This window comes from Myxocyprinus asiaticus, chromosome 9 (genome assembly GCF_019703515.2).
Source record: "Myxocyprinus asiaticus isolate MX2 ecotype Aquarium Trade chromosome 9, UBuf_Myxa_2, whole genome shotgun sequence".
In the NCBI taxonomy this organism is placed as follows: domain Eukaryota; kingdom Metazoa; phylum Chordata; class Actinopteri; order Cypriniformes; family Catostomidae; genus Myxocyprinus; species Myxocyprinus asiaticus.
The window spans coordinates 32,156,052-32,169,167 of record NC_059352.1 but is presented as its reverse complement, the minus strand read 5'-3'; the positions used below and the strand labels follow the sequence as shown (position 1 = coordinate 32,169,167).

Genomic DNA, 13,116 nt, shown 5'->3' with positions numbered 1-13,116 from the left:
TTTACAACATGTAAGTTGCCTTTTTTTATATATATATACATGTTGTTATAATTGCATATCAATGATTTATAATACGTTTGTAAATTACTTATTAGTCATTAATGAACCCCTTTATAAATGCTTAAATTGTTCACCCAAAAATGAAAATTCACTCATCATTTACTTACCTTCATGTCATCCCAGATGTGTATGACTTACTTTCTTCTGCTGAACACAAATGAGGATTTTAAAAAGAATATAACTCTGTAGGTCCATTCAATGCAAGTGAATGGTGACCAGAACTCCAAAAGGAGATAAATTCAGCATAAAAGTAGTCCATAAGACACCAGTGCTTTAATCAATGTCTTCTGAAGCGATACAATCGGTTTAGAGTGAGAACGGACCAAAATATTACTCCTTTTTCACTGCACATCTTGAAGCAGTCTCCTTGGCGAGCATGATTTCAAGCTCGATTACACTTCCTAGTGCCATCTAGTGCTCTGAGCATGTGTCAAGCACTAGCAAGTGTAATCGAGCTTGAAATCATAATCGTGCCTATAGACCTGAGCATGCATCAAGCACTAGCAAGTGTAATGGAGCTTGAAATCATGATCGTGCCTAGAGACTGCAACGACAAGATGTAAAATGAAAAAGAAGTTGCATTTTGGTCTGTTCTTACCCCTAACCAACTGGATCGCTTCTGAAGACATTGATTAAACATCTGGAGTCGTATGGATTACTTTTATGATGAATTTATCTCCTTTTTTGGAGCTTTTGGAGTTCTGGTCACCATTCACTTGCATTGTATGGACCTACAGAGCTGAGCTATTCTTCTAAAAATCTTCATTTGTTCAGCAGAACATCTTTTTGATCATTTTCATTTTTGGGTGCACTATCCCTTTAACAAACGGAATATTAATGTTAAGCGTTACCAATGTATTCTAATCTTTTTAGATGTTTATGAGCAATGAAGAATAAGATATTCTTAATAAGATATATATATATATATAAGTAATTCTTTGGGCATCAGAATGTCATCTTTCAGACTAAAATCTATAAAATACCAACAGAGTTGTTTATTTATTTATTCAATTTTCATATGATCCTAATCTTATAGACACTCAGGTACAGGTTTATCAAGTGTCAAGCATGATGGGGCATTGTTATTATCAGACAACTTACATGCAAGCCCAAAAAGTCTGACAAATTAATACAGTAAATATGACTATTGAAAACAGTTGTTATTGGAACACCAATTATGACACTGTCTAACTTAATTCCTTATATTAGCAACAAGGTTAGCTGATCTGACTGCTCTTGAAATCTTGTGCAAAACCATCTTTATCTACTGGCAAAATGGGCAACACATTTCTAACTGAATATGAATGTCTCTATCGTAGGGTGTTAAGATATTCATTATTGAGACTGTTCCTTGAGGTGAGAGGAAATGTGGGACAGGCACATCCAGATGCTGGGTTCACGTCGTGCGATGCTTCTATAAACCTCTCCCCGCCAGTTCTCTGGAGATTCTCAGGTGATATATTAGCTGACAGTGCAGTTCACAAAAAGTCCTCAGAATCTGGGGCTCTAGGCTGCTTTATCACTATAAAATGACTGGAATCGGACTGTTTAATGGTACCTTTAAATCTCATAAGTATTCATAACCTAATTTGTTATACAATTACAGTATTTGCAGGAAAAAGAACCCAGGTACTCATCTATCTTTTTGGTTCTACGATAGTAAAATAATTTATTATATAATATGCTACTGCAGATTATAGTGCCAAATTACTTTCTCATTTTATGGCCTATATAGTAAATGTAATCCAAATGGCCATACATCATGTATGCATTGCTCTTGCTGTAAATAAGACATGTAACAGCAATATAATTATCTGTTTATAAATGTAGCCAATGTCAGACATAAGTTTTGTATTAAAATGTAAGAAAAAAATGTTAATAAAAAACAACAACAACAACAGCAGCAGAAATCTGTAAAGTTCTCTTTAACAGAGATATCCATTGAAATGCAGTGTTCAAGAACAGTGTCAGATGATCTGTTTAGGGTTCTATGAGGTTTGTGGATATTTCCATCGTAGGACAGATCCATCAGCACTGGTGCTGACAATATATTTGCTGTTGGGACAAATCTTCACATTTGTGATGCTGCCACTGTGGCCGATACCAACGTGGGTCACTTCACCATCAGAGTAGAGCCAGAGCTTCAATAGTTTATCATCTCCACCTGAAAGAGGAGTTACAGTAGATATTTAGCTGTGAGCTCACTCTGCCAAGAAACACAAATTAAACTGCAGAAAGTGGCATGAATTTGCACTAAAAACAGAAATGTTAGATTAGCACTTCACCAACTCAATCCGTGAAAACTCATTTAAAAATAACTGCTGGGATCAATATAAACTCCGAGAGTGTTTAATTTAGATCTGGTGAGCAGACATTTATCCAACTGTTTCGTTATGAACTATTTGTCACTTTTAGGCCTATAAATACTTCTGAAACTGATTATATTGTGCCACCTGTTGTTACTGTTACATCCACCATATGACAGTATTTAAAAAGCATGACTCAGTAAAAATAACCATGTATGTGAAAACATACTAAGAGGTACCTACCAGTCACAAAATATTTTCCATCCTCAGAAATGTGCATGCCATTTATAGCCCCAGACAAGGAACCCTCAAGTTCTCTGATTGCAGAACCATCATACACCTCCCAGTAGCCAATCTGTTCAACAGTTTGCAAAGTTTGCATGTAAGATTCTGCTTATGCCTTAGTCTAGTCTAGATGTTCATTTTAATGGAGAAAACAATCAAGTTAAGTTAAAGGTTATTGTAGAAAGCACAAGCCAAAAAATCCAAACATTTTATTAAGGTAAAGGCACCATTATACTTCAAACGAAATCAAAGAACGAACAGGTGTGATGTCATTTAGAACAAAATCTGGCCAAAAAGTCTCAAATCTCCATTCACTCATGTGCCATCTGCAGCAAAAGCCATTCACACATCTGCCCTAAGTAAGATATGCATATCATCATTCTTTTGTCTTTATTCTGCACATTAACACTTTCATACACTCAACTTTGCAATAGTATCAGTGTCATCATAAATTACAATAACGGTGTAACCGACGCATATTATGGCCGTTTACAGCATGTTAGCACATTAGCGTCATGAATTCAAAATGTAAACAAGACAAATTAAACATTTTCTACTGCATATATATTACTTTAAATCATCATCGAGTGGTTAAAACAACTTCTTTTACTGTCCTCATGTGAATTCTACTCATAGAATGTGGCATAAAGTCAGGTTGACATTTAGCGTCCTCATATATAAATGTACTTCTAAACACCTTCAACGGTGGTGTGGTAGATGTCTGAATGTTTGCAAATAGTGCTCAGTTGTTTCGAACTTCTTTTTACCCCTGAACAAAGAAAAAAGAAGAACTCCGGAGGAAGTAAATCGGGGCCTTAACTGTAGAGGTAATGTGTTTTCTATTTTTAAAAAAGTTGATGCTACCATTCCTCAAGCTACATAGCCAAAATAAGATGAAAACAAATATCCATTAAGACAAATCTGACAGAACTGAAGAGGGAGAGAGCAAGACAAATAAAAGACAGACAAACAAGGAATTTGATTTTCGAAAGACAAAAGTAATTTCTAACCATGTATTACAAGATGCACTCAGATCAAAAACAAACAGCTACTGTATATCTGATGTAATCTCAACAGAAAAATCAAGATTTTTTTATTGTAAGGATTACACTGGCGACCACCAAGGGTCACTCTGTATGTTTCTAGTCTCTTGGTTTTTGATTTGTTTTTTCCATTCATAGCTGCAGTGGTTTGTTCTGTTCTTATGTTTATGGTTTCTTGTATTTATTTTTCTGAATTTTAATTAAAAGCCTGCATTTAGATCCAGTCCCACTCTTCTCTCGTTCCTGCAAACATTACAGTTATAGTGGGACTTGAGAAAAAGCCAGTGGCTCTAAGCCATCAGTGATCTTTGTCTGGAGCTGTTGCATCTGTAACTGATATTTGTATAAATCAGATATTACATAAATGTAAATTCTGAGAGCAACTGATTGCATTTCAGCAGTAATTGGGATGTTCACTGTTGTAATATGGGTTTCCTTTTTTGATAATTGGATTATTAATTTTATATAAGAAATAGTTTTTCAACATGCTTTTTCTTCATCAAAACATCCCAACAGAATGTATCAAGCCTCTTACTTCAGACACAGGCTGTGAATTCAACAATGCAATTTTGAAAAAAGAAAACAAAAGAACTTTCATGAAGCTTTATGACAGAACAATACTTCCAAGTTTAAAATCTTTTCAGTAGGCCCTGAGCACTATCGGAACTGTAGACAGAGCAGGTCTGGTATGCTTCAGCGGGATGGCTCTATTCCAGCAGGCTTCGCGCCAGCACTGGGTATCCAGCATGACCCCAACATTGTGTCCTCTCAAAAGCTGTACCTACTGTGCTGGGTTTGGCTGCTTTTCTTTACAACAATAGATTCACATTTGTTTGGCTACAGTTTGGGGTATTATTAATTACCACCATTACACTGACTATTGGATTAAAATGAAATAAACTGAACAAATGTATTTTTCATTTGCGCCAATTATTCAAGTGAAATGTTTTTTTCTCCCTCTGGACCATGGGAGTTTTCATCTCATTTCACAATTAGAACAAATTTTGATATTAAATTATGGTACTTGGTAAAAAATGTAAACCATATACAATTTCAGAATGAACTGAGCAAATTACAAAATACTCTGTCATTATTCTTTTTTCCAAAGCTGAGAGTGTGTATGTTTTCAAAACTATTGATGATTGCCCTTTATTCCCCTGCATCTGTGTGATGAATGTATCACACAGACATTTGTATTACAGACCCCACCATACTTATTCTGATAAGCTGTGGTCTTTAACTGGACACTGATGCTGTGCCATAAGACTAGCAGATGGACAATGTTGGCATAGAGTAGAATGAGCGGATCATACTACATCCACAGGAGACTGGGAGAGCTTTCTGTCAGCTTGTTCCTGTGGTTTTCCCCTGCTTTTTTCTTGCTATCCTTCTCACCTAGCCAACTCTCTCTCTGGCTCTAGCTCTCAAATACACACACATGCACACACACACACCACACACACACACACACACACACACACACACACACACACCAGTCTAGATGTAGTACCTTTCTATCAGTGCCGCTAGTGATGATCTGGTATTCTTCAGGGTGGTAGCACACAACACTGAACAAGGTGTTGGCCAAAACCATGTGATTCCTCACAAACCTCCTGGATGAGAAATGAGAAGAACAGATATGGTCACAAGGCCACATCAAATAGAATATCTCTTCTCACAGCTCAACAGCTCTTTAACTTAACTTTTAACATACTGTCTAACAAGCATGTGCTTAGAAGAATAACAAGTTATTTTGCTTGTCTTGTTGGGAAGACCTTTAGCCCATAAGAAAAAGAGAATAAAACAAGCCTGGGGTGTTCAAACCTGATGATTTCTTTATGTCTGTCTGAGCAGTGTTGCTTTTGCTCAGTGTGTCAACATTAAACGTCTACTGTATGATCTTACTCTTTAAACTTACACCAGGTCCCAGATGATGCAGGCTCCATCAGAGCTGGCTGTCACACACTCCTTGTCATTACTCTTGATCTTAATGCAGTTAACAGTGGCTTTGTGCTCCTTCATGGTCTCAATGAGTCGATAAGATTTCTGGAATATCTCCCAGAGCCTCACCTTCATTACAAAGAGATGTCAGAGTATACATTTATTCTATAAAACGAGTGTGTGTTCACTTTTTATAGATAAAAAACTATTGTAGATTAGTTTGTAGTTTGTAGACTGAGTATTCACACATTAATACTGCTCATCACAATGTTCAAACAATAACAATGTGAAGGATTCCAACAAAGTCTTTCTAGCAAGTCAATCCACTGTCGGCCATCTTTGGAATGCTCTCAGGAAGCTATTTCCAGTCATGAAAGTGCAGCTCCTATCTACTTGAATGGGGGAACACCAAAATCTCAAAAACGATTGGCCAAGATTATGATCAAAGAACATATTTCAAATCAGCAACAACACTGGAATCATAAATTGTGCTTCTTTACCTCAGATTACACTACAAATACACAATTTTCCTGGCCTGCATAGCTAATGCGCATGCACTTCTCGAGTTGATTGACAGTATCTAAAAGGTGATTGGCTCTTTTACCTGTAAGACTGGACTTCCTTTCTACATCCATTGCCCGTCTGGACATTCCAATTTATCAACCAAAATATGTCTGTACTGATTACATGACTCTTTGGACTTCTTGATTCTGACTGGTCAATCATGACATTCTGCAGTCGAATATTTTTGTATAATGACCACTAAAGTGTATAATTGACCATTGTCCCAGGCAACTGATTTCATCCAGCAAGTTCTTAAGTCCCACGTATCACTTAAAGGTGCACTTAATAATTTTTTCCACATTAAAAAAGTTTAACTCGTAAAGACATGAATTGTAATTTTGCAATATATGTAAGAAATCATGACCACTCACATTAAAATGAAGACTCCAGTCATATCAGTAACCTTATAAAAGCTGTTTTAATCCCCACGGAGAGGGTCCGCACATGGGGGCTGCCATGTTAGAATCACATGACCAGCCGAATACTACTTGCTAAATCTCAGTAACCGTCCTGTTATTTGACACTTTTACTCTGACTGTGAATACTACATTTCTACAACGGCATATGAAACTGAAAACTATTTATTTTAAATTATGCTGCATCCAAGCTGCTAGGTGTCAGTGTAAGTCCAAGATGACACAAAGATAAAAGTTACTGAGTGCACCTTTAACGGTCTCTTTCTTTTCCATAAAAATCATTTCAACTCAATATTTAATGTCTATTGATTTATTTGCATTGTAAGTAGCTGTGTAATAAGCAGGAGGATGTACAATCAGCTGATTATTATTATAAAATAAACCCCAAGGCTTATTTTGCGATAATGACTGGCTGACAGTGCATTATCCCTTACTTAATCCTAGACAAGAAATTTTTATTGTGAGATTTGTCTCTGACATGCTGTACCTGTCCTTCTCCCCCTCCACTGATAATCCTCTTGCAGTCATTGGTTGCTGCTATGGCAGTCACTCCCATACTGTGGGCATTATGAATTATCAGCCTCAGTTTCCCACTCTCAGGGGTGAACACCCGAATCTTCCCATCATTCCAAGCTGACAAAAAAGTTATACAAGAAAGAAAACGATTTGAGCTGCTATTAAATTGTATTCAACTCCTCAGTCAAGTAAGCAAACAGGTAAAATAAATCAATTCATAATTGTTTTCATCCATTGTACAAGCTGTCAAGTGTAGCTTTGCCAGGCTGTTATATAAAAGAAAGGTTATTGGCTTTTTAAAAAAGGAAAAAGCCATTTAATATGTGCCATCTCAGCTTCCAATTGGAATGTCAATAGAAATATGTCACAGAAAACTACGTTTGTCAAACCATTTCATGGGGTCTTTAAATTTTGCAGATTGTGACATTTATCATGCATAAACAGATTAACAGATTATTCTGTGAGACTGACCACTGAAGATGCTCCTGCCATCTTGCATGAAGCCCAGAGCATTGCAGGTTATGTTAGGCACCGTGATACGCAGAAGCTCCTTGGAGGTCTCAGCATGCCACACCCTGATATCATTCTGTGAACAGGTGGCAAAGAGCTCTGAAGTCCCACTGTTAAGAATGAGAGAAAGTTAATGTGAGAGGAACTGCACAAATAGATGTAGGGTCTATACTTTTCTTAAAGGAATAGTTCACCCAAAAATGAAAATTCACTAACCCTCATGCCATCCCAGATGTGTACAACACGATCTTTTGAGAATTTGGTGAGAGTTGGTGAAATCGTATGAATTTTGTAAGAATTCTAGATGTGCAAATACCCGGATGTGTAATGCAGAAGAAAGGGAAAGTTCTGCGTAGCATTCATTGTGTACATGCTTATTAATTTTATGCACTAACCTAAACCCCATATGTAAACCTAACCTGTCTGTAAGGATTATTTGAAGCGTAGAGTATGTTTTGTGTGACAGAAGAAAGTAATTATCGCATTTTAGACAAGGAAGAGTCACCTGATTGGCTTTTGCAAAAGTCATACGAATTTGTATGACCCAACTCATATGATTTTATTCGATATAGTCAACTCATTTGTATGACTTTCTATTGCAGAACACAAACAAAGATTTTTAAAGGAATATCTCAGTGCTGTAGGTCCATACAATGCAAGTTAATAGTGACCAAAATTTTGAAGCTCCAAAAAGCACATAAAGGCTGCATTAGGGTGACAAAGACTCCAGTGATTAAATCCATGTCTTCTGAAGCGATCCAGTCATTTCTGGGTAAGAACAGACCAAAATATGTCTCCTTTTCTCTATGAATCTTGACATCAGCAGTCTCCTTGGCAATCATTATTTCCTAGTGCCATCTAGCGCTCTGCACATGCGTCAAGGACTAGGAAGTGTAATCAAGCTTGAAATCATGATCATGCCTAGAGACTGTAATGGCAAGATGTACAGTGAAAAGGATTTACATTTTGGTCTGTTCTCACCCAAAATCGATTAGATCACTTTGGAAAATATGGATTAAACCACTGGAGTCATCTGAGTTACTTTTACGCTGCCTGTGTGCTTTTTGGAGCTTTTAAATTTTGGTCACCATTCACTTGCATTATATTGATCTACAGAGCTTAGATATTCTTCTAAAAATCTTTGTTTGTGTTCAGCAGAAGAAAGAAAGTCATACACATCTGGGATGGCATGAGGGTGAGTAAATGACGAGAGAATTTTCTTTTTGGGTGAACTATTCCTTTAAGCCTGCAATGCAGAGTTTATGTCTCCATCTAGTGGCAGAAGAGAGGAGCTCACACAGCAGGTTACACTGTATTATTCACAACATTTTACTGTATCACTCACAAAGGAAAGGCCACATCTTTTACAGCACTGCTATGATTGGTGGCAATGAGCTCTGGTTTGAAGTCAGTGTAGCCAAAACTGTAGATCTGTGCTGATTCTGTTCCAATGAGGAACTGTTGCCCCTCTCCGCGCAAGGTTACTGAGGTCACCCCTCCTTCCAACTGGACACTTCTATCACAAATGATTAGTTATCCATAAATAGTGGCAGTTAAATAAGAGGAAGGAGGAAAGAAGTACAAATAAAAGAAAAGAAAAATGGGAACACAAAGTAAAAAAAAAAAAGAAAAGAAAAAAGCAAAGGATTAAAAAAGGAAAATGCATAGAAAAGTAAAAGATAGAATGAGAAGAAGAAAGGATGGTTTTTACGCACTTAATGGTTTTGAAATTTCCTCCTGAGCACATATTTAACATGCCATCTCCTGATCCGACTAAAATATCACCAGTGTTAAGAACTTTCAGAGTGTTCACTCCCTGCAAGAATGAGACAAACTGCTTGGTGAAATGAGATTGAATCCAAAGGATCTGTTAACTACGTAAACTTGTTTGACATGTCTCATTTTACTCATATTTCTTGCACTGTACGGTCCAATACATACAACTCAATGAAGGAAACTTGTCAAAGAAATAGAAACAATTGTCAGTGCATAATTTGAGAACTATGCATATAAAAATACCAGTTTATTTAGTCATTTAGATCACAAATTGCATGCACAGGCTACTGAATACAGCTATTAAATAATAGTTGAAAAAATCACCTTGCTAAACTTTTGTTTAACAGGACCGTAGCTGTTGAGCAACCTAGTCTTTAGGTTCACTTTCAGAATATCCCCACTAGTTGTTCCACAGTAGAAATAACTATCATCCTTTGGGATCTGCACACCAGGAAAAAAAAACACATACTGTATTTGGTGACATTCTATATGCCAATTTTACCCATACAAAAACCTCTGAAAACTTTCCATGGTATAAGCAAGTAAAAATGAGAGAACTCTAACCTCAATACATTTGACAATTCTCTTGAGCTGCCCTGTCTGACATTCTGTGGCTCGGATCTTCCTGTTGGCCAAATCGAGCTCCCACACACGTAGAGTTCCACTTTAAGATACACCATGACAACACCAATTCAGTACTTGTAGAAAGCAATAAGCACTTTATTCCACACCTACAACTATTTGTAGAATATTTAATATAATAAACAACTGATTTCTGACTGTATGATGCATCAAAACAACAATTTCTCTGTTTGTTTTTTTTAAATAAACAAAAACTAAATAATAATTAGTGTGCTTAATTATACAATGAAAGTTATGTTTTTATAAAATTATTATAAGCAGTTCTCATATTGTCCTGTTGAAAATAGGAACCATAGAGTTGGAGTTACTTTCCAGCAGAGACAAAGATTTCATCACTCAGGTTGGTGTACTCGATGGTGAGGCAGTGACCAGCACTCTGTGCTGAAGCAGGACTACCACAGATTGCCTCCTTACTCTTGATGTTCCACACCACAATACTAAAAGCATAAGGTAAACATGCATATGCTTAGAAATAACTCTGTATATATATAGCAAAATAAAGTTAGATAACCCTTGACATCAGCAGAATTTGTGATTTTTGTCCATTGAACGGTATGGCATTGTAAAATTTGATTAATCAAACCTGGCTTAGAAATTAGAGGGAAAAACATCAACAGTACTAAAATATGCAATCAAAAATGTAATCCCAGATCAGTGTGAAAATTTTACCTTGCATCATCTTGGCCGCCCAGAGTTACTAGATACTTTTCATTTGGGGAGAAGCTGAGATCTTCAACTTTAGCTTTATGGAGCACGAGACGGGTATAAATCTCCAGCTTCTCATAGTCCCAGATAATAACATCAGCCTGTGGTGAAAAAGGGTTATCTCATTTGACTTTTCATTTCACAAAAGGATGTTGTGTTAAGGGACCACTGATCTACTCCAGTAAAACAAAGCATCTACTGAATGTTATTAAAGGAATAGTTCACCCAAAAATGAAAATCCTCTCATCATTTACTCACCCACATGCCATACCAGATGTGTATGACTTTCTTTCTTCTGCTGAACACAAAAGCAGATTCTTAGAAAAATATCTCAGTTCTGAAGATCCTTAGAATGCAAGTTAAAGGAAAGTTCCGGGTTCAATACAAGTTAAGCTCAATGGACAGCATTTGTGGCATAAAGCTGATTACCACAAAATTCATTTCGACTCGTTCCTCCTTTTCTTTAAAAAAAAAAAGCAAAAATCGAGGTTAGAGTGAGGTCCTTACAATGGAAGTGAATGGGGATAATAAAAGCAAACGTGGCAAATTTTTGGAGGGTTTAAACACAGAAACGTGAAGCTTATAATTTTATAAAAGCACTTGCATCAATTCTTCTGTTAAAACTTGTGTATTATTTGAGTTGTAAAGTTGTTTAAATGCAGTCATTTTAGGGTTTTTTGACATTACATCGTGATGGTAACGAAGTTGTAAAACTGGCTATAACTTTACACAGAAAAGGTTTGTATGGGATATTATCACACTAAAATCATGTTTACACACATATCCTTTATGTCTTGTGGCTATATTTTATAGTATTTTAATGTAAAAAAAATTGGCCCCTATTCACTTCCATTGTAAGTGCCTCATTGGAACCTAGATTTTTGCTTTTTTTAAAGAAAAGGCGGAACGAGTCAAAATTTATTTTTGTGGTAATCAACATTATGCCACAAATGCTTTCAAGCGAGCTTAACTTGTATTGAACCCGGAACATTCCTTTCATGGTGGCCAGAAATGTGAAGGTCCAAAAAGCACATAAAGGCAGCATAAAAGTAATCCATATGACTTCAGTGGTTAAATCCATATATTCAGAAGAGATATGATAGGTGTGGGCGAGAAACAGTTCAATATATAAGTCCTTTTTTACTATAAATGTTCACTTTCACGTTCTTTTGTTTTTGGTAATTTACATTATTTGTCATATCGCCATCTACTGGGTAGGGATGAGAATTTATAGTACAAAAGGACTTAAATATTGATCTGTTTCTCACCCACAACTATCATATCTCTTTTGAAGATATGGATTTAACCACTGGTGTGGTGTCGATTACCTTTAAGCTGCATTTACTGTATGTGGTTTTTGGACCTTCAAAGGACTGGCGACTATTTCACTTGCATTGTATGGATTTACTCTGCTTCAGAGCCAAGATATTCCACTAAAAATCTTCGTTTGTGTTCAGCAGAAGAAAGAAAGTCATACACATCTGGGATGGCATGAGGGTGAGTAAATGATGAGAGAAATTTCATTTTTTGGGTGAACCATCACTTTAAGTCAAGTGTAAAAGCCACTCAAGCACAATATTGAATTAACACTTTCCCGCTTTTTACTGAAACAGCTCACCTTAAAGCCCATGAAAGTGACCTGTCCAGATGCAATGTAGCGTCCACTTTTGGACACAGCAATGCAGGAGACATTGTTTGTGTGGCCATGAAGGAAAGCTTGCTTTCCACTTCTCAGACTCTTAATTATAACAGTGCAGCCCAGAGGGTAAATGAGATGCTCTCTGTCTGGATGTACTTTGAGTCCAGAAAACACATGCCCTGTATAAACAGTGTAAAGCTTTGGTAAAGAAGAAGTCTGCAGTTGAATTACTTCCATGTTAGCAAATACTGTGACTAGCTAGTTTACGTTAGAGCTGAGAGCAAGTACGTCGACAACAAAAATGGCGGGTTTACAGTGCGCCTTACCATTAAAGCCAATAACAGCCTCTAACTCAAGTTGTGGGACTTCGTGCGTGTCTTCTGCCATTGTGATACACGTCTCGGCTTCAGAGTGAAATGTGTTTTGGAAATGCTTATGGTTTTTGGGAGTCAAACACTCGTATCCAGGCAACAGAGGGGTTTTGTGTTTTGTTTCGTTGCTTAGCAGCGCTGAAGAGTCAATTCATTCACCGAATCGATTCACTTGATCTATTCGTTTAAATGAGTTGGTTCTTGAAAAAATAAGCAATTAATTTCCACTCACTTTGCCTCATCACATTTATCACATCACTCTTTTTTCAGGAGGCCTGGCGTGACAGGTTACATTTTTTGTTTTTGTTTATTAATTAGGAAGTCCAATTCATTTTAAAGAAT

The 13,116-nt window shown here is 36.7% G+C and overlaps 1 protein-coding gene across 1 annotated transcript; it reads right to left on the bottom strand.

Moving 5' to 3' along the window:
* Positions 1-1,067: 1,067 nt before the first annotated feature.
* cfap52 (cilia and flagella associated protein 52) lies at positions 1,068-12,824 on the bottom strand. Its single transcript, XM_051707638.1, has 14 exons — positions 12,730-12,824; positions 12,383-12,582; positions 10,729-10,865; positions 10,368-10,496; positions 9,982-10,081; positions 9,742-9,858; positions 9,357-9,457; positions 8,987-9,157; positions 7,603-7,751; positions 7,103-7,248; positions 5,613-5,764; positions 5,205-5,307; positions 2,610-2,721; positions 1,068-2,224 (listed from the first exon to the last, which is right to left on the bottom strand). Exons 1-14 carry the CDS (start codon positions 12,788-12,790, stop codon positions 2,049-2,051), a joined length of 1,854 nt encoding a protein of 617 aa, XP_051563598.1. The 5' UTR covers positions 12,791-12,824; the 3' UTR covers positions 1,068-2,048.
* Positions 12,825-13,116: the final 292 nt, after the last annotated feature.